Consider the following 23,353-nt stretch of genomic DNA (forward strand, 5'->3'; position numbering starts at 1 on the left):
TCCCATATATGGTGAAAGATTTAGTTGTTTGTAGCCTGCACACTGTTCTTGCTATCTGACCTAAAAGCAAGTCCTTTTACAAGTAAAGGGTGTACTATATATTGAGAAATTAAACGCCATACAAAGTTCACATATATATTGGCCTTGTGCCTGCAACAAATTCATAAAACTAATATTGAAAATAACAATAATTTGATCTAAATCAAAAATCAAAATGAAATCAACGTGTGACGTTTACTTTATCCAAGTGAACCCGCCTGCAAATAATGAGACCATCCAAAGTACTCCGCACGCGCCAAGCAGACACAAAATATAGTTCTTCGGCGATGTTGCTTTAATTTCAAGACAAATTGCGGTATAACATGAAAATTGAAGCTAGTAGCACCTTATTTTCTGGCATTTCAGAGTCAAAACACCTTTACCGACTTTATGTCGGTAATTTACACCCAAATAGTTCCGAAGAGACGTTGCGCAGTCTTTTCGTTCAACACGGTATTGAGGTCGAGAGCATTCTTGTCAAGAGAAGCTACGCCTTCGTGGATTGTCCGGACCAGACAAACGTTGATCGAGGGATAGACAGATTAAGCGGTAATCTAAAATCTGTAGCAACTTTTGGTAATGTGTATTTCATGCATTTTCGTGAATTGCATTTGCAAATATCATTTTTCTGTTTCGAATCGCCGGCTAATAAATCCAAGATGGCGGATCCACGTTGCCCTCACGTGTTCCGTCTTTTGGTGCATAATTTAAAAATTCTTGTTGTACGATGCAACAATCGAATATACATTGAAGTAATTCATTTTCCTGGCGTTTAGTCATTATTGAGGTCGTTACTCATGTTAAGTCAATCATCAATTGTCGATCTCGACTGCAAATTGATCAAGTCAAAAATCAAAAGCCGAGAGAACTCAACATGGTTTATTACTGGGACAAGGTGATAATCCATACCTCGACTTGCCTTACAAGAACAGTAATCGACAAAGTTCACTGTGTATATGTCATATTACTGAAACAGGTGTGGCTTCTATGCACCTGAATGGAAAGTAAACAGAAAAAACAGAACACTGGTAAAAGACACTAGTTTAAAATGTTGGAACTTTGGTCAATAGATCATAATAACTATTCCTCAGATAAATCTTTTAGTGGACTCTTTATTGTAGTTTTGGCATTAAGGCCTTGTTTTATTACTTTGAAGAAGACCGGCTTTGTTTTAAGGCCTTTAGGTCATAACATCAATAAAAAGTTACCTTAAATATTAGTCCACCTAAACACGGACCTATAAACCATGGATTGGCAACTGCCCAATATCGGTGAAACTATAAGAAATAATAATTTACCCACAATCCTTAGCGCGCGCTCGGCAAATATCGGAAAATTCCGCCGTATCTCCGATCGGTGATTAACGGCGATCTTCGGTTATATCCGCCAGCTCTGCTAATAATTATTTTTACACCGATCAACATATCGCAGTAATATGTTTGTAGTTTGTGGTTATTGCATTTTCTCTAATTATCGAAGTATTAATCAGGACCTAGTATGTTTCTGATTAAATTTATATTTAGTTTTAGTTAAAGTTTTCCTACATGTGTATATTTTAGGCCGATGTCGGACGTCTCGAAAACGACCACACGGTAAGATCTCAGAATGAAATCGCGCTGCACGCGTGAGCTTGAGCTAATCGCATTAACACAGAGTTGCCAATCCATGGTTTATAGGTCCGTGACCTTAATGGCTGTCAACAAATTTTTTGACGTTTTTTTTACTATGGCAGACTCGAGACATGTATACATAAGAAATATCAAAATAATTAAAAAGTATCCCTGATCGCTAATTATTGTAGGTACCTTAAAAAATATTTGTTATTATAAATGTAAAAACCACTTGAGAATTCAAATTAAACTGAAACATCAGGGAGAAAATTGAAAATTCAGTCATTTTAATCAAGACTTTTGATGAACAAGCTTGAATTTTTACAGTATTTTTTAGGACAAGAAATCATCCCTCATTCTGAAAACCAGACACTATCTGACTTCCGATTATTGCCGGGATGCACACACAAAAAGTAAACAGAAATGGAACATGAGAATATGCATACATGTAGTAAACAAAAGAAGCATTAAGTGGAAGTGAGAGAGGATATTTTATTTTTTTAAGAGCCCTGCTATATATGAAATCCAGAATTTAACAATTTGCAATTTATTTGAAAATAAAGTAAAATATAATTTCCTATTTGTGCATTATGCTTCTACTTCAGTGGAAAAAAAGAAATGTGAAATTCGGCCTAATTTTCAGTGATGGAAATTAGCACAAGCCGTAAGCTTTGCACTGGTAAAATACTTTCCAGGTTTGCTCAAATTACTGATTTTATGCAGCGGGGCTTGTTGAAACATTTGCTATGGCTTGCACTAGTATAAGGATTCGGGCTTGTTCATCCAAAAGTCTAAATTTGATGACTTGCATTGGAAGTGAAGAAATTGTGGCCTACCGTTTGTGGCCTCTAGACTTTTGTTTAATGAAGTGTTTCGTCAAACTAAACTCTGCAACTATTGTCTTGTGCCAACAGTTCTTATTTACTTGTTCAGTAGATATTAATCTGAACTTCTTCAGGTCACCAGTGTGAATTGTCAGACAGCATGCAAGTGGAACCATCAGTCGGGAGGAGGAGGTATAAAACTGATACATGTCATCCCTGTGCCCACTTATAGTCCAACTTAATTGATGGACTGTTAAATGATCTCAAAATTATGCAGCCTTGTGCTAATTGCAATCACTAGATAATTTGGGAGGCCCTCGCAGTGCTTTGCGGGAAAGAGGCAACAGGGATTTTTTGAACCAGTAGGTTTTGTTTTTTTTCAAAAACAATCACCTTTGACACATGATAATTCTACCTGCCTGCATCACCTTGTTGTTAGTGTCATACTGTTGTTAAACATTCGTGAATAATCAAATTTTTAACTGTTATTGTAGAAGTGTGTGAATGGATCATTGTAAAGGTCTGCCAAACATCAGCCTCAAACGGCAGATTTTGGGCTCAGAATTATCTTGAGGGATAAGAATAAGCACAAGCCCATAATTAAGCGCGATATAATTATTTAGACAAAAGTGGTTGTTTCTAACCAGTGTAGCAAAATGGAGCTTGATACAAATTTCAAATTCCAAGGGCAATTCCTTGTGACTCTGGATAAATTAATATTGAAGCACTTTGGATAAATTAATATTGAAGCACTTTACAACTTGACCAGTTGCTAGCTCATTTAGACCAGTTTTAAATTTCCGTTCTTATGTGCAAATAAATTCAAAGTCATTATCACTTTCTGGTAAACTGGCAAACTGGTTCCCTTTCAGGCGATCTAACAAGATCCAGATACGTAACTTCCCCGGCCACATTGGTGTTGAAGAGATTCAGGAACTTGTTCGTAACTATGGGTTGGTGCAGAAATGTGAACATGGTAGGTGCACTACCTGACTGCACTTGTACAAAAGTATTGACATACAAAATAAGCAAGTTAAATGTTTGAATTTTAATGGCAAAGCATACAGGCTTGCATTCCCCACTGCAACAGTGCTGGAAATTAATGTAAGCCCTTGGCAAATGCTATTCTGGATAGCTCAAATTCTGGATGTTATATAGCAGGGCGGCTTGGTTAGGTTTTTGGGCTTGTTCATTAAAAACTAGAACTATATAATTTTGATTTATCTGACACATTATAAGCTAATCAATGTTCATTTTCTCGTCTTTGGTGTTATTGATTATGGTGTGAAAATGTCGACTTGTTATATATTATTTAACATTGATATTTTGAAAAGGCATACTTTTAAAGGAACATTATGTAGGCAGTTTTGCCATAGTGTATGTCTATCTGATGTAAGTCATACATGTAACTGTCCTGATAAATGTAAACACATGCACTTAAACATGGCCAGTGACCATAAATGGGTGAAGAAGTTTATCTGATCTGAATACATTCTTAAACTTTTCAGTAGGTGCGGAGGGGTTAGTTTATGTGACGTTTGAAAATCCTGATTCTGCTCAATCGTAAGTTTCTTTCCAATTCAATATGCAAACACAATACAGGTTGTCTATATAGTTCGAGTCATAGTTTTCAAAAAATCACTGTCAAAAGATTCCTTTTTATTTCTTTAAACTTAATAATAGCATTGATATTTGTTGTTGACGTAGGTTTTATGCTTACCATTTTGTGAATGGGACAAATGGAGGGCCCTTTGAATTCATCTCAGAATAAAGTGATTCTTAAATTGTGATATAGTCAGACTTGTTGAACAATGATTATAAAAAAGATAGTTACCAGAGGATGCTCTGAATAACCCTTGCTGTGCAGGGAAATCAAAGGGGATTCTTAGAGGTTTTAAATAAAAACAACTTAAATCCAACAGATTATTTCTTTATTCTGTTGTGCAATATTTGCCAATTGCAACCAAGCATTTTTTATCTGACTTGTTTTTCCTTTTCAGAGCTGTTCAAAGTTTGAATGGCATAGACTTCCAGGGATCTTCAATTAAGGTATTACCTTTGATGTCAGTACTCCTTGTAGTTCAATAACGTTTAATAGCTTTTGTAGGCTATATAATATTCATTGCTCGTGTGATATATTGAACTAAGCGTGAACCATGAAAATTGAAAGGGTTAAACATAAAATTCTTATTGTTAAGTCTTAACTGAAATCCCTGTTACACCAATTCTAGGTTGACTTTGCCAGCAACAAGACACTGCGTCGTCCCCGCTCTGCTCAAATGGGCGAAAATCAGATGATGAGACGGGACGACAGACAGCAGATGGGTGGTGGGGGTCCCAGGGGTATGCAGGACAGGGGAGGCATGCAGGAACTCCCTCTCAGGTACATTGGTCAAAGTTAGCAGAAGTCTGCAAGTAGTGCAGTGATTAAATGCTTTTTGTGCTTGGTCAAATTCTGGATTTTATATAGCTGCCTTTACTTAAAAATCTGATACCAAGCAATATTGTAACAATTTTGGTTGATCATCCTTAATTTCAATAAGGTGTGAATGAATTTTTTTTGCATCAGAAGGATGGCATATAGTAATTGGATCGTCTGTCCGTCAAAATAAAAGGAAGCCTGCAAGCTCTGCAGTGATGAAATGCTTTCTGAATTATTTGATTGTAAAATGACGTATCAAGAGTTATAAATTTTCATAACATAAAAGGTGGTGATAGAGGTGACAGTGGTGAATGTCAACAAATTGGTCAGGAAGCTTTACTGTTGCTAGCATCTATCCTGAGATTAGAACCTGTACCGTACTGTGAACAAACTAAGGCAGCTGCAGTAACTTTACTTGGCAACTTTAAGCAAGGGAAGCAACCACCGCGTGGTGTTTTGTACCAATACAGTTGGGGTTAAAAACAAGCTTTACTTCTATGAGTAAAAAAATATGTATTTTTTTTATTAAACATGCTTTTAAAAAAATGATCCGGTTGACTAGTCGCCTTGAAGAATTAAGTAGACCCTTTGAAACCTGATACTTTCATGCTACCTTTGAGGTCGAGGCCTGGACTATATGTCTGAGTCATAGGCATTTGTCTCATTTCTGTGACAGATCTTGTTACATGTAATGAGTGATGAGAATATTGTTTTAAACATTTTGTAGTGCACATAAAAGTGCAATGGTTTTGCTGCCAACATTTCAGACCTTCTGTTTAAAATGAAGGCATATGATGATGTGACTGCTAGATGCCTCTGAGAAAAGTGTACTCGTACATTAAGGGTTAGAGCAAGGTACAGGGTGCTGCAGAAAAGGGACAGAGTGGTTAGAGTGAATATATGACACAATATCAGCTTTCAAGAACTTGCATATTGTGAATTTGGCAAACAATCTTAGGACTTGTTTGTTTTCAATATTAAGACTTTTCAACTGCAAAATAAGTATAATTTCTTTATGGAAATGTAATTAATAAAAGATCTCGTGTTCAGGGGTCGACACTAACCATTTTTCCAAGGGATCCCGAAGGGACACCAACATTTGAAATCAGGTGTCCCTTCTTGAAATTAGGAGTCCCTTCCATTTTTTACATTTTTTTCATTTCTTAACCTGTTTTAATATTGAATTTAACATGCAAATACAGTGCCTTTTACTTTTCAGTTTGTAATTCAAGTAAACACCATATTATACATGTTTTCAACAGCATGTAATGACAAGTTAGTAGCACAATGTCAGACATATGAACCTCTGGCAATGGCAGAGAGGAAGATTTGGGTCTCCAAGTCAGTAGATTGGGTTCAAAAGCGGTAGAATGTCTAAGTCTCTTTTGTTTTCAGTCAAAAACAAAGATGGATACAATGTGAACAAAAACTTGATGTTGTTACTATTTTTAGATTTTCGGAAAATACGCATAGAATACGCCATGGTTCAGGGTCTTGTCATATGTCAGTGCTTTTTGTTGAGAATCAGTAGGAATATTACATCTGGCTTGTGAAAAGTTTATATTTACTAGAGCTGCTGATCAATCAATCAATCAGCGTGCCCAACAGATGTAGTGCATACTGTAAGAGCAGATGACCAAAAATGTTTATGCATTGATTGCATTTTATAAAACTAAAGTTGGGAATTTTATTTCTATATTGTTTTGATCAAAGCATATTTACAACAAAGAATTTTGAATAGTAGGATTCCGGTATTTGTGCCGTAAATATTACTGTAACAACTCAAAGGTCGCATCATTAAGGCATCAAAGTCAGTAGTGTTGGCTTCTTTTTGGGGTGGTTCTGACACATAAACAAAATAATTCAACATAATTATTAAACCGATAATAAAAGTCTGTCACCTCTGACCTTGTTGATTATGTAAACAACAAAACAGAAGCGTTAACCCGCATGCGCACTGTGAAATGACCTGTTTATTTATAGATTCATGACGTAACTATAGTCAAAAAGTCAGCCATACTTTCGCTTTAGTGTGTTCGACGTATAAATAATATCATTTTTACATGCACTTTTAAGAAATTTAGGGGACCCAAATTTAGGTAATAAATAAATGAAACGCTATTTATTTATTAATATTTAGCTTTTATCAGTCAAAATTTAAGTGTCCGGACAGAATACCGGACTTCAAAGTTCAGGTGTCCCTCCTGAAAAATTGGTGTTCAATCGTGTTAAATTTCTTTCAGGATTCTGGTGGGAAGCGAGTTTGTTGGTGCTATCATCGGCCGTTCAGGTCAGACCATACAAAACATCACATCACAGACCAGGGCTAGGTGAGTCTCGTACAATTCTCAAAGCTATTTTTCAGAGTAATGATATTTAAACTGCTCCCTTGTTTAAAGAAATTGTGCAGTGTTTTAGTAAAAGAGTTAATTATCTTGGCTATAGTTATTGAAGAATATTTGGCAACAAATAAAACACTGATGGAATTACCAACACAAAGAAGACTTAAGATTACATTCATTGAATGACTATTTTGCTTATTTGTTTCCAGAGTGGATGTCCACAGGGCGGAGATGTCTATGACACCAGAAACAGTAAGTCAAGTTACATACTGTTACATCTATAATCAATACCTTTGACCAAAGATTCCATCCTGCTGTACCTGTGACTTTTTCAACACTTGCTTTTCAACGCTAGGGTGTCTTCCCCATAATTGGTAAAAAGGCCTCTCAGACCAAAATATAGGAGTCTCTTGACTGTCCCAGACCCTGTTCGTGTCACACCCTGCTTTTTGTCTCGCAGGTGATCACAATCAAGGGTAGCCCAGAGAGCTGTGCAGCTGCCTGTGTGGAGATCATGAAGATAGTACAGTCGGAGGCTTCCTCTATTATCAAGGGGTAAGGACAAGCGAACAGAAGGATTGCAGTGGCGAGCTGCGGCATATTTAGAAATTCCAAGAGATAACAGCAAGTCTTATTTTGGACTTGGTCCATTAACCTACAAGTCAATTGTACATGAATACTTACTGAAATGTAATAGATTTCAAAACTCTTGGGCAGGTTCAGAAATGGAGAAGATGAATAAAAATCTTATCACAATACACCTGTATATAAGAATGCACATGATGACAGCATGGTAGCCGTACTGAAAGACAGTGTTGAACTACCTATATATGTACTGCTCCAGTCTGATGTATGTGGACACTGGCCTTTTAGTTGTTTGTAGGAACAAATACTAGAGTCTAAATCTTTTAAAAACTAAGTCACTTTGGTAAGTAGAAATGAAATATGCCTGCAAATTGTGATAACCTTGGTTATTGTCATAGTGCAAAATATTTTGTTATTACTCAAGATAATGCATTGAAAATTAGCTTAACCGTTCAGAACCGTTCAGCATATTTAAGGCATATTTTCGGAGACCATTCTCGCACATCTGAATATCGTTAACTCTAACTTGAATAATTGTAATGTTCGGCCGGTTGTTTGACTGAAAAACAGACAAGTGTTGGCATAAACACTGCGTTGTTATTGTTTTTGTTCTATATTGGCATTCTGCCTTTGTACCCATGAGTCCATGTATCACTAACAGACCTTGTGGAGGGGAGAATAAAGTCTGTATCAGACTATTGACTATATTGTACTCATTAATAGCATCTATATTTGTTACTTGTAGGAAAGGACCTCAGGACCAACTTGGAAATGACAGGTATGCAAATGTGCTGTATTGAATTATATCTCAAAATAGTATCAGTATGTTTACATACATGCAAATGTCATTTGATCACTAGGGTTGGAGCAAGGTTTTAAAATAAAACACTGAGCAAGTGACCTGATGGGCTGGGTCTGATATTCTGCAACATTCATCAAGGCAAAGTTAAAATCTCGCAGATTTTGACAAGTTACTCCTGTAACTTGTATTCTTAATGCGTTTTGGTGATATATTTCACCAAATATAGGTGCTAATACTGATCCCAAAATGCCAAGAGAAAGGCCTGCCTGATATAAGATTAGATTCCTGTTTTCAGTTCAGCCATCGTAATGAATCATTTGTTCTCAGGGACCATCCAGTGAAGGTTCTATGTCCCAACAACCTGTGTGGAAGAATCATTGGCAAGGGAGGAACCATCATAAAGGCATTCATGGAGGAGTCAGGAACACACATTGTTGTCTCAAGGTATGCAACTTTCTGTGAAACTGGTGCTTATATCTATTGTGAGGTAATGATATAGAGGAGAATTGTTTCATTGTAAGATAGCAATACATTTTACCAAGTAAGCACCGACAATGGTATACCTTGAGTGAAAAAGAAATATTTTTTGTGTATGCAAAGTGAATATTGCATTCTTGCAGTCATCCAAATTCGACTTTTGGATAAACATACCCAAACCCTATACAAGCCAGGGCTGCAATATACAATCAGAATTTGAGCAAGCCTGATAGCATTTGCAAGTGCAGATCTTACAGTTCCTATTTCAAACACTAATCTACCCTAAAACATTTTAATTCTGTTTCTAAGCATGTTATTTATTAGAATTGATTATTTAAAATTTTATTATGAAACACGTAGACTTAATCCAAATGATGTTACATCAGAACAAATAAATTAATTTTCATCCCACCACTGTGTGTCAACTTGCATTTCTCATCAAGAATTAGGCTCAAACGTCAAAAACAGTTATGCATGCTTGCTGTTTCAAACAAATGTTTTCCTTTCTTCCATGATAGTGCTAATGATGCGGCTTTCTATGCTGACCGTGTGGTAACAATCACTGGGCCACTAGATAGCTGCAGGAATGGCCTGGAGCTTGTCTTTGAAAAGATGAGGAAATGTGCTGAGCTAGACCAACAAAATTTCCAGGTAAGGCTGTTTTCAGACAATATAAATGGTCTTGGAAAAAATGGGACACACTGATTTGATGAGACTAGTGACTTCAATTTGATTATTGCAGTCATCAAAATTAGGCTTGAATTAACAAGACCAAATCTTTCAAATATTGTTGGAACATGTTCAGCATACTAAGACAATAAAAATAGAATTTGAGTTTTCCCAGAAATCATTTTACCAGTGCATGGCTTGCAGGCTTGTGCTAATTTCTACCACTGAATGACATCTATCAGTAAGCATGAAAACAAGACAGGGAAAAAAAACAAACACTTGTCTTTTCTGATGTACTTCTAAGCCCATAATCTGCTTATGGTGGTTGATGAAATGTTCGATTTGTTTTGTGTTCATGATGAAATTGACATTTTGGACTAGAGTCTCTGAAATCTGTGACGATTGTCATTTCTGAAGCACATAGATGAATTGAATTGTGTTCAATTAGACTCATTAAGAGTTTCTATGTTTTATGTTGTTGGAAAGATACACATTGATTAGTTTTTGCCACTTTGCATTTATTGTTTATTCGTGTAAAAGTTTGAAATGATTAGAAATTAATGCAAATGATGACATCTTGGTAGCCGTACTGAAAGACAGTGTTGAACTACCTATATATGTACTGCTCCAGTCTGACGTGTGAATTTAACTCGAGTTAATATTTTTAGTCAAGGAATAGAAATAAATTTGATTTGAGAATTGATCTGATAATTAATTACTTAAGAGGTTGAAGATTCTAAGATTTTGATATTAAATATAGGCACACTCTTGTAGCATACACCTCACCCGAAGAATTAAGAAAAATTTAATCGAAACATGATGACACCGGTCATACAGAGTGAACAATGAAGATAACTCTCCTATATGTACCACCCCAGTCTGATTTCTCATCTAACAAATTCTATTTGTCACTCACATTGGACAAAATGAGACTTGAATGAACAAGACCTAATGCCAAGACTAAAGCAGGAGACAAATTTTTCAACAAACCCCAGAACAATAAAACTTTTGAGCAAGTCTGGAAATAGTTTAAGCAGTGCAGGGCTTGCTGGCTTGTGCTTGTTTCAACTACTGATGGACTCTTTCAGGATATGAAACAAAGGGCTTGATTTAATAAACTTTTCCCATGAACGTCTTGGCTCATAATCTGTTGATGGTAGTTTGAGTAAGGTTTGATTTGATTTGCGTATATGATGAATTTGACATTTTGGACTAGAGTCTCTGAAATCTGTGACGATTGTCATTTCTGAGGCATGCAGATTTATTGAACAGTGGGGAACTAAAATTCATTAAAAAAATAATTGTAAGATGGTATTGGAAAACACTGATTATTTATTGCCAGTTGGCAATTATTGTGGGTTTGCGTACAAGTTTATATTGATTACAAATGAAGCACATGATGACAGCATGGTAGCCGTACTGAAATGCAGTGTTGAACTACCTATATATGTACTGCTCCAGTCTGATGTGAGAAATTAAGCTTTATTAAATATTTTTAGTACTTGAGAATTAGTATGATAGTTATTTGTATAAAGGTTGATTATTTCAAAAAGATTCTTAGATTTTGTGATTAAATACAAAACAATCTTGTAATGAATACACCTTACCTGGAGAATTATGAAAAATTTAATCGAAACATGATGACACCGGTCATACAGAGTGAATAATGAAGATAACTCTCCTATATGTACCACCCCAGTCTGATTTCTCCTCTTACCAATTCTATTTTACACTCCTGACTAACAAAATGAGATTTTGAATGAACAAGACCTAATGCGAAGACTAGTGCAGAGCACAATCCTGGGATCAATAAAATTGAGATTTTGAGGAAGGCCGGAAATGATTTTAGCAGTGCAGGGCTTGCTGTCTTGTGCTTATTCCGACCACTGAAATACTATTCCAGAAACCGAACAAAAGGCAATTTAACAAAATCTTTCCCTTGTTGAGTTGGCCAATTCTTGAGTAGTTGCTGTAATGTTTCATTTGCTTTGCGTGTATGATAAACTTGACATTTTGGAATTGAGTCTATGAATCTGTGGTGATGGTCATTTCATGGGTACACAGATTTATTGAACTTTGTTGAACTGAAATTCAAAGAAAAAAATATGTTTGGTGGTTTTTGAAAGATGAACATTGATTATTTAAGTAATTTTTTTAAGTTAATACTGATACGAAATGAATACACATGATGACAGTTTGGTAGCCGTACTGAAAGACAGTGTTGAACTACCTATATATGTACTGCTCCAGTCTGATGTAAGAATTTAAGGAATATTTTCATTCTTTTAAGGTTATTAAATAATTGAACAGTTTGAGAATTTATCTTATAATTTATTTACAAAATTGATGATTTCAAGAAGATTTCTGGATTTTAATACAAAATATCTTGTCAGCGTACACCTTGCCCGGAGAGACATGGATACCTAGAAACATAAGAAAAGAAGGCTGGATTTAGGAAAGACGAGTCTTTTTTTACTTCATCTTAACCCATATGAAGTTGTTGTTGTGGCATGTGTTTCGTGTTCATGATGAAATTGACATTTTGGACTAGAGTCTCTGAAATCTGTGAAGATTGTCATTTCTGAGGCATTCAGATTTATTGAACATTGTTGAACTAAAATTCATTTAAAAAAAATGTTTGGCCATTGATGGTATTGGAAAGTATAACATTGATTATTTATTGCCAGTGGCAATTATTGTTAATTTGCATACAAGTACATAATGATTAATAAATGAATGCACAGTCATGATGACATCTTGGTAGCTGTACTGAAAGACAGTGTTGAACTACCTATAAATGTACTGCTCCAGTCTGATGTGTGAATTCAAGTAGTGAATATTTTATTAGGAGGAAAAGAAACAATTTTATTGTTTTTCTGATAATTACTTAAAACAAGGGTTGAAGATTTGAAATAGATTTTTACATTTTGATATAAAATATAAAAGCATACACTATTAACGGGAGAAGCATGAATGACTTGTTTGAAACATGATGACACCGGTCATACTGAGTGAATAATGAAGATTACTCTCCTAAATGTACCACCCCAGCCTGATTTCTCATCTAACCAATTCCATTTGACACTCTCAATCAACAAATGAGAAGTTGTGATAAACCAGCCAAAATGTGGAAACTAGTGCAGGGCACAAGTTTTTCAACAAGCACTGACCAACAAAATCAAGAGTTTAAGCAGGCCTGGAAGTAAGTTTACCAGTGCATGGCTTTCAGGCTTCTGCTAATTTCAACCACAGGCATCTGAATCATTGTTTGTCACTAAAATATTGTTTAAAACCATTTTGGGTACATACAATGAGATAAACAACACATCTGAAGATATTTAGTGTCTTTGATATACAAAAAAGAAACAAGGTATGTAACTCAAACTTACCCGATTTCACGGTAGAGTCCAGTTTTATGTAAATTTCTCAACCAACATATACACAATCCATTTTTAAATAAGTGACATGGAAAGAAGAGTCAATTACCTTTAAAATGGTGTGCGATATGTTGATATAACTATATTGTCTTTAGACAAACAAGCATAATTCAATGTCAAATTCTCATGTTTTTCTTTAGTCGGAAAGAGTACAGCAAATTAAAATCTTCAATTTTCCCCGTGTAAACAGTACTGAACACAGACCTATTAAAGTTATTTTATGCTTCAGTGTACAGATAAATTAATTCCATTCCATTATATCACGAAAAGACAAACATCACAATGTTAGAAACAACTGTATCAGTCTTTAAACTAAATCCTTTTTTAATTTCGTAGGCACCCGGCTATTTTACCGACAAGCGCCCAGATGATGTCATTGACATGTACATTTAACATCTTTGTACCGGCTTGAATGTGAGCCACACAAGCTTGGATGGGTCAAATACTCTTCTTTGGAGGTTGATCAGAAACATCTGAGCGCTATCAGGAAAATGTCCGCCTCAAACAAAATTTTAAAGTGGATTTAATTTGAAGACTGATACGGTTCTTTCTTAAACTGTGGTGTTAGTCTTATTGTGATATAAAGGAATGGAATTAATTTATCTGTACACTGAAGCATAAAATAACTTTAATAGGTCTGTGTTCAGAACTGTTTACACGGGGAAAATTGAAGATTTTAATTTGCTGTACTCTTTCCGACTAAAGAAAAACGTGAGAATTTGACATTGAATTATGCTTGTTTGTCTAAAGACAATATAGTTATACCAACATATCGCACACCATTTTAAAGGTAATTGACTCTTCTTTCCATGTCACTTATTTAAAAATGGATTGTGTATATGTTGGTTGAGAAATTTACATAAAACTGGACTCTACCGTGAAATCGGGTAAGTTTGAGTTACATACCTTGTTTCTTTTTTGTATATCAAAGACACTAAATATCTTCAGATGTGTTGTTTATCTCATTGTATGTACCCAAAATGGTTTTAAACAATATTTTAGTGACAAACAATGATTCAGATGCCTGTGATTTCAACAACTGATGAATATTGACCAGGAAACATGATAACAGAAGGCTGGATTTTACAAAGACTTGTGTTTTCCAACCTACATCTAAGCCCTTAATCTGCTGATGGGAAGATGCTGTAGTGTTGTATATGTTCCATGTGTTCATGATGAAATTGACATTTTGGACTAGAGTCTCTGAAATCTGTGACGATTGTCATTTCTGACGCACACAGATTTATTGGATGTTTATGAACTTAAATTTAAAAAAAAATGTTTGGTATTAATAAATGAAACATTGATCATTTATCAACAATTGCCAATTATTGTTTCTTGTGTGCAACGTTTATACTGATAAGAAATGAATGCACATGATGACAGTTTGGTAGCCGTACTGAAAGACAGTGTTGAACTACCTATAAATGTACTGCTCCAGTCTGATGTAAAAATTTAAGTAGAGAACATTTTTATTAAAAAACAATTTTATTGTTTTTCTGAGAATTACTTGACAAGGGTTGAAGATTTGAAGAAGATTTCTACATTTTGATATAAAATATAAAAGCATATACTATAAACAGGAGAAGATTGAAAGACTTGTTTGAAACATGAATACACCGGTCATACAGAGTGAATAATGAAGATAACTTCCTATATGTAACACCCCAGTCTGATTTCTCATCTTACCAATTCTATTTGACACTCTTGATCAACAAATGAGATGTTCGGATAAACAAGTCAAAATGTGAAAACTAGCGCAGGGCACAAGTTTTTCAAAAAGACTAATAAAATCCCGATTTTGAGCAGGCCTTGAAATTAGTTTACCAGTGCATGGCTTTCAGGCTTCTGCTTATTTTGACCACAAATGGACATCAACCGGGATACATGGGAACAGAAGGCTGGATTTTACAAAGAATTGTGTTTTTAAACCTACATCTAAGCCCATAATCTGCTGATGGGAAGATGCTGTAGTGTTGTATTTGTTTGGTGTGTTCATGATGAAATTGACATTTTGGACTAGAGTCTCTGAAATCTGTGACGATTGTCATTTCTGAAGCACACAGATTTATTGAATGTTTATGAACATAAATTTAAAAAAAATGGTTTGGTATTAATTAGTGAAACATTGATTATTTATCGCCAATTGCCAATTATTATTACTTTGTAGAACGTTTATACTGATAAGAAATGAATGCACAGTCATGATGACAGCATGGTAGCTGTACCGAAAGACAGTGTTGAACTACCTATAAATGTACTGCTCCAGTCTGATGTAAGAATTTAAGTAGTGAATATTTTTATTGAAAAAAAAAGAAACAATTTTATTGTTTTTCTGAGAATTACTTAACAAGGGTTGAAGATTTAAAGAAGATTTCTACATTTTGATAAAAAAATATAAAAGCATACCCTATTAACGGGAGAAGCATAAACTACTTGTTTGAAACATGATGACACCACTCATACAGAGTGAATAAAAAAGATAACTCTCCTATATGTACCACCCCAGTCTGATTTCTCATCTAACCAATTCCATTGGACACTCAATCAACAAATGAGAAGTTGGGATTAACCAGCCAAAATGTGGAAACTAGTGCAGGGCGTAAGTTTTTCAACAAGCACTGACTAATAAAATCCCGATTTTGAGCAGGCCTTGAAATTGGTTTACCAGTGCATGGCTTTCAGGCTTCTGCTAATTTTGACCACAAATGGACATCAACCAGGATACATGGGAACAGAAGGCTGGATTTTACAAAGACTTGTGTTTTTAAACCTACATCTAAGCCCATAATCTGCTGATGGAAGTTGCTGTAGTGTTGTATTTGTTCAGTGTGTTCATGATGAAATTGACATTTTGGACTAGAGTCTCTGAAATCTGTGACGATTGTCATTTCTGATGCACACAGATTTATTTGAATTATAATTTATAAAATAAAAAAATATTTGATGGTATAAGAATGTAAAACATTGATTATTTATTGCTAGTCATTGTTAATTTACATACAATTTTATACTGATAACAAATGAAGCACATGATGACAGCATGGTAGCCATACTGAAAGACAGTGTTGAACTACCTATATATGTACTGCTCCAGTCTGATGAGAGAATTTAATTTCTAGTGATTGTTCTTAGTCAATGAAAACAATTTTTTTTATTGTTTTGAGAAATGGTCTGATAATTACTTAACAATGGTTGAAGATTTGAAGAAGATTTCTACATTTTAATATAAAATTTATTTTAAGCATACACTTAACGGGAGAAGCATGAACGACTTGTTTGAAACATGATGACACCGGTCATACGGAGTGAATAATGAAGATAACTCTCCTATATGTACCACCCCAGTCTGATTTCTCATCTTACCAATTCTGTTTGACACTCGACCAACAAAGTGAGACTTGGTGAAGAACAAGCCTATTGTGTAAACTAGTAGTGCAGGGCATAAGTTTTTCAACATACCCTGCTCAATAGAATCCAGATTTCGAGCAGGCCAGGAAATTTTTTTACCAGTGCATGGCTTTCAGGCTTCTGCTAATTTCAACAACTGATGAATATTGACCAGGAAACATGATAACAGAAGGCTGGATTTTTCAAAGACATGTGTTTTCCAACCTACATCTAAGCCCATAATCTGCTGATGGGAAGATGCTGTAGTGTTGTATATGTTCCATGTGTTCATGATGAAATTGACATTTTGGACTAGAGTCTCTGAAATCAGTGACGATTGTCATTTCTGACGCACACAGATTTATTGGATGTTTATGAATTAAAATTTAGTAATATTTTTATACATATTTGATGGTATAAGAAAGTTTAACAATGATTATTTATTGCCAGTTGGCAATTATTGTTCATTTACGTACAAGGTTATACTGATTAAAAAGGAATGCACATGATGACATCTTGGTAGCCGTACTGAAAGACAGTGTTGAACTACCTATATATGTACTGCTCCAGTCTGATGTGCGAATTCAAGTTGTGAATATTTTTATTTAGGGAAAAGGAATAATGGAATAGTTATGACGAATTATTTTATGATTGTTTTGTTGGCAAATGCACGTATTAAAGTGAAATTTTGGCCCTTGAATTACCAAAAGTTGGCTATATGACCTGAGTTATGAAACCATGTGGTTATGTAGTTGGGGTGAATAAGTTGTGCCTGGCATTTTGTTTGCAGCTGCACATAGTTTGGTGAGAATTATGGCCCTTCAATTAGCAAAATTTGGCATTTTGGAATAATGGTCCTTGTGAACATTTCCTGTGTCACATGAGGCAAGCCTGGAACTCATGTGTAATCTTGGATCAAAATGACAAGTGATAAGTTTGACAATCCAGTGTACAAAATTCAGATTTGATTCCACTAGCCCATTCGGGCCTTTTCAAGTTTGAAAAAAAAATGTTTAAACTCTTCAAGCTCAATAATTCAAAACACGGGAAAATAGACATAAAAATATAAACAAACACAAAGAGTGCATTGGCACAAACAATGATTGCTTGATTATATAGAAAAAGTATTATTTTATTTTTTATAATTTTACGGTTTACAATTGCAAATTGTGGAAGAACTTTTTCAAGATATTTCTACAATTTTCAACATAGCCTGAGACATACGAAAAATATTCTGAAACATGATGACACCGGTTATACAGAGTGAAATATGAAGATAACTCTTTTATATGTACCACCCCAGTCTGATTTCTCATGGGCAACCTTATGCATTCCGCCAATCTTCAACCTTTTAACATATCAGTTTAAGTTTTAAGGCACACAGAAAATCTTTGGAAACATGATGATACAGGTTGTACTGAGTAAAAATGACGATAATCCCTCGTATATGTACCACCCCAGTCTGATTTTCTCTATGCTGAGTTTATATAACTACGGGTAAGCATGCTGTGGTTGAAATAAACACGCTTGCTAACAGTGCTCTGGTAAAATTGTTTTCGTGGCTTGCTAAAATATATTTTGCACAGTTCAAAAATATGATTCCATGCAATAGTACAAGAATTCGGGCTTGTTCATCCAAAAGTCTTAATTTCGATGACTGGTAAGGGATTCTAATTTTGATGACTGCATATCATGGCTTTGCTGTAAATGTTCTTCTTTTTTCCTAGCCCCAAAGCCACTGCCTAACGAATGTATCAATTTTGTTTTCAGAACCTTGGACCATATGGAGGAGGTATGGGCCCAGCAGGCCCAATGGGTCCCAACTTCTACCAGGGAGGTCGTGGTGGAGGTGGTCCCTATCAAGGGCCAGGGGCTCCCTATCCTGTGGTGAGTAGGGGCCACCGGGGATTAAGTTTACGGCCTTTTAAATGAACAAGAAAAATGTTGAATTTAATTTTGCTAAAAAGGTTCAAGTATGTCAAATTTGAACTTATTAACTGAAATAACAGCTTTATTGCTTTAAGTTGATATGAATCACATAATCTATTTCTGGGTATAATACAAGGATTAATATTGTAGAAATTCCAAGAAAAATTAGAATCCGACAATTTCATGTTGAAGGCATGATCTCAAATCACCTAATATCATCATGGTATCTGTACTTTAAGAGCATGCAGATAAACCTATAATTATGTACTGCTCCAGTTTGAAGACATTGTTATAAAATGTCAAGAAAAAACATATCCTTACCAGGAATTATGACTTGTACTGGTATATATAGCCTGCCTGACTTGTTTATAGCTTAATGATGCTGTATTATCTTTCTCATTAAAAGTAAAACAAAGCCATAATGATGTCTTATAGCTCTGTTTTTTGCTGATTATTTAATTCTCTGATGAAAAAAATACGTTTGTATGGTTTTCCATTTCCTGGTTTGAAAAAAAATGGCTCAGTTTGTTATTTAGGTATGGTTGAAAAATGGGGCATACACTATTTTCTTTTCAGAGAAGACGAGCATTGTTACCTGTGGCATGATGGTTTCATAATATTTCATAATTAACTGATGTTCTGTGCTCCTAACCTTGTTTTACTGACACTAGTAAGAGAAGAAGCCATAACTCTTATTTAATATAAGATTCAAGAGAGACGCCGTAAAAAGCGCCGTGATTTCCCAGTCTTAAACCCGTTTTTTAACACTGCCTTTATAGTGCCGCGCGCAGAATAGCATGTTTCCGGTTGTTTACTACCGATAATCCGATAAAAATGTCTTCGCGAGGAAAATGTGTGTTTAGAAGTGAATGGGAGGCGAATGAAAACTATAGACTATGGCTTCGTCCATTTAAGGCCGACAAGACAAAAGCGCTTTGTATTGTTTGCGATAAACTGTTTGACATAGCAAATATAGGAGAAGCTGCACTGAAATCGCATGTGAAGGGAGATAAGCATGTAAATAACATGTCGAGGGATCAAAATAACAATGTTTCATCACAAGGTATACACTCCTGGAAAAAATACTTTAAGTCCTGGAAAAGTCCTGGAATTTGATGATGACAAGTCTGTATGAACCATGAAATCATAACCAAGAGCTATTTTATTTTAACCTTCTTTACTAGGGTCCAGATTGGCTACTTCACAATTGTAAAAAGTATTTTTATTTTTCTAATTTTAGTCATTAGTGTCCAAAACCTCTATAATTTTGTTCAGAGGAATTTTGTTCAGGGCACCATAATGGTTGATTCAAAATTATTTTAAGTTTATAAATATTCATGTTCAACTCGATGGACCCTTATGATCCTAACAAAAAGGTGGCTAAGGTACAGATACAAAAATTGGTAATATATTTTATCTGGACCTTAATAAGTCCTGGAACGATGGCTTGTGCTGTTGTTAACAGTTACTGTAATTTTCTAATTGTATGTCAATCTTCCATTATTTTAATAAAAGAGCTTAACACTGAAAAGGCCCTGTAACCAGATCAGTGGTGTAAATTTAGGAACCAAAAAAACTGGAGTGTTTGCTAAGCTAGTTCATAGTTTTAAAATGGTTAAAATCTAAATGGTGATAATTGATGAAAAACCTCAATATGTGGTACATTTGTACTTTTCAGGGAGGTCAAGGCATGTACCAGGGCGGTCCAGGGTTATATGGAGCGGCCCCACCCCAGCCACCACAGCAGCTTGAGATTACCTACATTTACATCCCAGAGTCTACTATAGGGGCAGTGATCGGAACCAAGGGCACAAATATTAAAAACATCATGAGATTATCTAGTGCTAGAATTAAGGTAAGACAAACCACTAATGTTGAATATTTAAAAAATAAAGTGAAATTATAGATGGTATACTATTTACTATTCAAAGGTGTTGTTCAGAGTACTGCTATTAAACATAAAAAATTAAGGTGCATATAAATTAAAATATTGGACAATATTTTAGAGTCGCATCTATATCATTAGATGAGGCTCAATGTTAAAAACTAGTGATTGTTTAAAAAAAGCCTACCTTCGAAGTAACCACTGGCTCTGCTTTCTAGATTCTGGATGCTGGTCAAGGGGATGCTGAAAGGAAAGAGAAGGGTCCACCTCGCGGCGAGGGGGAGAGAAAAGTCATTGTTACGGGCACACCAGAGGCTCAATGGAAGGTAGGGACTGGCCTTGAAACTAGTTGCCTTGTTGTTGAATGTCTAGAATGGAATTACTTTCAAAAAGAATCAGAAGTGGATTTCATAAGTTTTATGTCTAGATAAAAAGTAATTCAGTTGGTATGGGAAAAACGAATCGTTTTTCGGGGGTAAAATAATGATTTTCTTTTGCAAGGGAAAACTGTCAAAATTAGGCAGTGTAAAATTAACCAAAATAAATATCTTCTGATTTGACCATCTCAATATTGAACAAGCAAGCAACTTAAGGAATGATCTTAGTTTTTTCCTGCTCATTAATTGCATGAAACCTAGCTAGTTTAGGCTGTAAAAGGGAAAAGATGTCACATGATGATAGCTTGGTAGCCGTACTGAAAGACAATGTTGAACTACCTTTATATGTACTGCTCCAGTCTGAAGATATCTTATTTATTTATAAAAGAAAATGTAGGTGCATGTTTATAGATATTTGAGAATATTTAGAAACAAATGTTTTAAGATATTTGATCTCTTGGCAGGGTAATAAAAACATCAACTAATGCATTTTGATTGGAGAAAATCATGCTTAACTTTATCATTATGTTTTTGGAGTCTTTTTGATGGAAGAAATTATTATTTTCAGGCCCAGTTTTACATTCTAGAGAAAGTAAAGACAGAAAATATGGTTCAACTGGAAGATGTGCACTTTAAGGCTGAGATTTTGGTGCCTAAGCAAATGGTTGGCCGCATTATAGGCAAAGGAGGGCAACATGTGAGTGTTTGGATGGATTGTAATAAAAGGAGTCTATACACTTGCAGGGCTCTCGCGAGGGGGCGACTTGGGCGAAGTGGTCGCCTAAAATTCCCAGACTTCGCCCATTTGTATCATCAAAGCGACATTCACTTCGCCGAAAATCTGTCAATCAGCGAGTATTTGGCCAATGTCCCATTAGTCAAAACATCACAATAATTAAGTCATTCGTACAAATTGGTAATCTCCTAATCCGATAATTGGGCCGTGTCATCCAATTACCAAAACATCGCCAGAAGGCGGAGCTATTGAAGGCTAACCAATAAGAATGTACATTGAGAAGACCCTGATCAAATGATATAAGTTCGTTAAAAAGAGATAGAAAAGGCTACATAATTATGAAAAATCGAGTCAAGCATTAATGAAGTTAAAAAGTAATTAATATATATGTATTGAACAAACAATGCAAGACATTTAAACATTGTTGCTTTTGAAGCAGACGGTCATATAGCCATCTCGGCAAGTAGGCTAAGAAAATCAATAACATGACGTATCACCAAATATTTGATTGGTTTTAGTGAAATGTCCATGATAAAAATTGATTTGTAAACACAAAAAAATATTTTTTTTGCTTTATGTAATGTTTACTTACAGTGATTTTCTCCTGTCACAGTTACGATGTCAAAAAAAATCGGCGAGATCGCCATTTTGTCAAAACAATTTTCCGATTTAATTTTTCAACCTCCCATTATGTATTGGTAATTTTTTTTATCAAGGACACTGATTTAAATGTCTTTTTTTTTTAAATGTCAGTATATTTAAAATTATTTAGCAAGAGACAAGTAAATAACAGCATAGCTGAATGTGACATTCGTAGCCTATCCCGAATGTACCAAAACAACATTCGTTCCCCTACTATATTGACAGTTCATTTATAAGGTCATTTTGATAATTTCGAAACCTTAGCTGTCTTTTTTTGTTTGTTTCATTTTAGATGCTTTTTTGAGATAAACTATGTGACATTAACGAATACACTTTTGCTGAGCCAAAAAATGATACATTATGTAATGAACATTTTATATAGTTATAGCAATCAATTTTAATGTGAATATAAACTTAGGTGAGTGGTATGGCATAGTTTTTGTATCAGGTGTTACGAAAAGTATCACTTCTCCCTGAAGTCTCCCCACTTCTCCCTAAATTGGCTGAAGGGAGAAGTCACTTCTCCCAAAATTTCCAGCCTAGTGAGAGCCCTGCACTTGTATCATTATGTTACATTGATGGTTGAACTTGAACCTCTAAATGAACTTGAAGCAGCAGGGTAAGAAAACATCCAAGTGGATTTTGAAAACATGCATCAGAAAGGCAGCGCACTTTAATTTGATATCTGAATTTGCGAAATTTTATTTTCCTTTCCATTTTAAAACTACTAAAATGTTAAATATGTGTGTCCAGAAGTTTTTTTTGGCTTTAATGCTGCTTGTGGCAAACCTTTGCTATGGTATCAGTATGATGCCAACATGGGCCCTCAGCATTTTGAAAATCGCGACAAAGTTGTGAATTTTATTACCTTAGTATATTTCTAAAGAAACGAAGCAAAGCCCCCTTTAAGATCATGGATTTGAAGAGCATTTGACTGCATTAAAACTTGTTCTAGTTGTTCTTTATTTTAGGATTGTAAATTTCAAAGCACGGTTTTGGGTTTGTGAACGGGGTGAAATAAACTGCAGTTTATTTCTTTGTCCGTGGATTTTCACCTTTTTAGCTCGACTATTCGAAGAATATGGAGAGCTATACTACTCGCCCAAGCGTCAGCGTCACCCCTTGGTTAAGGTTTTGCGTGCAAGCACACATAGGTTAATATCTCAGCAACTAGTTGAGGTATTGCA

General features: G+C 35.1%; 1 protein-coding gene across 1 annotated transcript in view; it reads left to right on the plus strand.

Moving 5' to 3' along the window:
• The first annotated feature begins 362 nt into the window (after positions 1-362).
• LOC128227978 (insulin-like growth factor 2 mRNA-binding protein 2) overlaps positions 363-23,353 on the plus strand; it is a 30,585-nt gene continuing 7,594 nt past the window's right edge. Inside the window, exons 1-17 of the mRNA XM_052938985.1 lie at positions 363-588; positions 1,599-1,631; positions 2,608-2,665; positions 3,346-3,449; positions 3,982-4,036; positions 4,474-4,522; positions 4,705-4,856; positions 7,139-7,225; positions 7,447-7,489; positions 7,698-7,792; positions 8,568-8,600; positions 8,952-9,068; positions 9,620-9,752; positions 18,368-18,484; positions 20,205-20,381; positions 20,630-20,737; positions 21,357-21,485. Coding sequence (XP_052794945.1) covers positions 363-588; positions 1,599-1,631; positions 2,608-2,665; positions 3,346-3,449; positions 3,982-4,036; positions 4,474-4,522; positions 4,705-4,856; positions 7,139-7,225; positions 7,447-7,489; positions 7,698-7,792; positions 8,568-8,600; positions 8,952-9,068; positions 9,620-9,752; positions 18,368-18,484; positions 20,205-20,381; positions 20,630-20,737; positions 21,357-21,485 — 1,716 coding nt within the window. The remainder of the gene's footprint in view (positions 589-1,598; positions 1,632-2,607; positions 2,666-3,345; positions 3,450-3,981; positions 4,037-4,473; positions 4,523-4,704; positions 4,857-7,138; positions 7,226-7,446; positions 7,490-7,697; positions 7,793-8,567; positions 8,601-8,951; positions 9,069-9,619; positions 9,753-18,367; positions 18,485-20,204; positions 20,382-20,629; positions 20,738-21,356; positions 21,486-23,353) is intronic.

Source organism: Mya arenaria, chromosome 1, assembly GCF_026914265.1.
Source record: "Mya arenaria isolate MELC-2E11 chromosome 1, ASM2691426v1".
NCBI lineage: Eukaryota > Metazoa > Mollusca > Bivalvia > Myida > Myidae > Mya > Mya arenaria.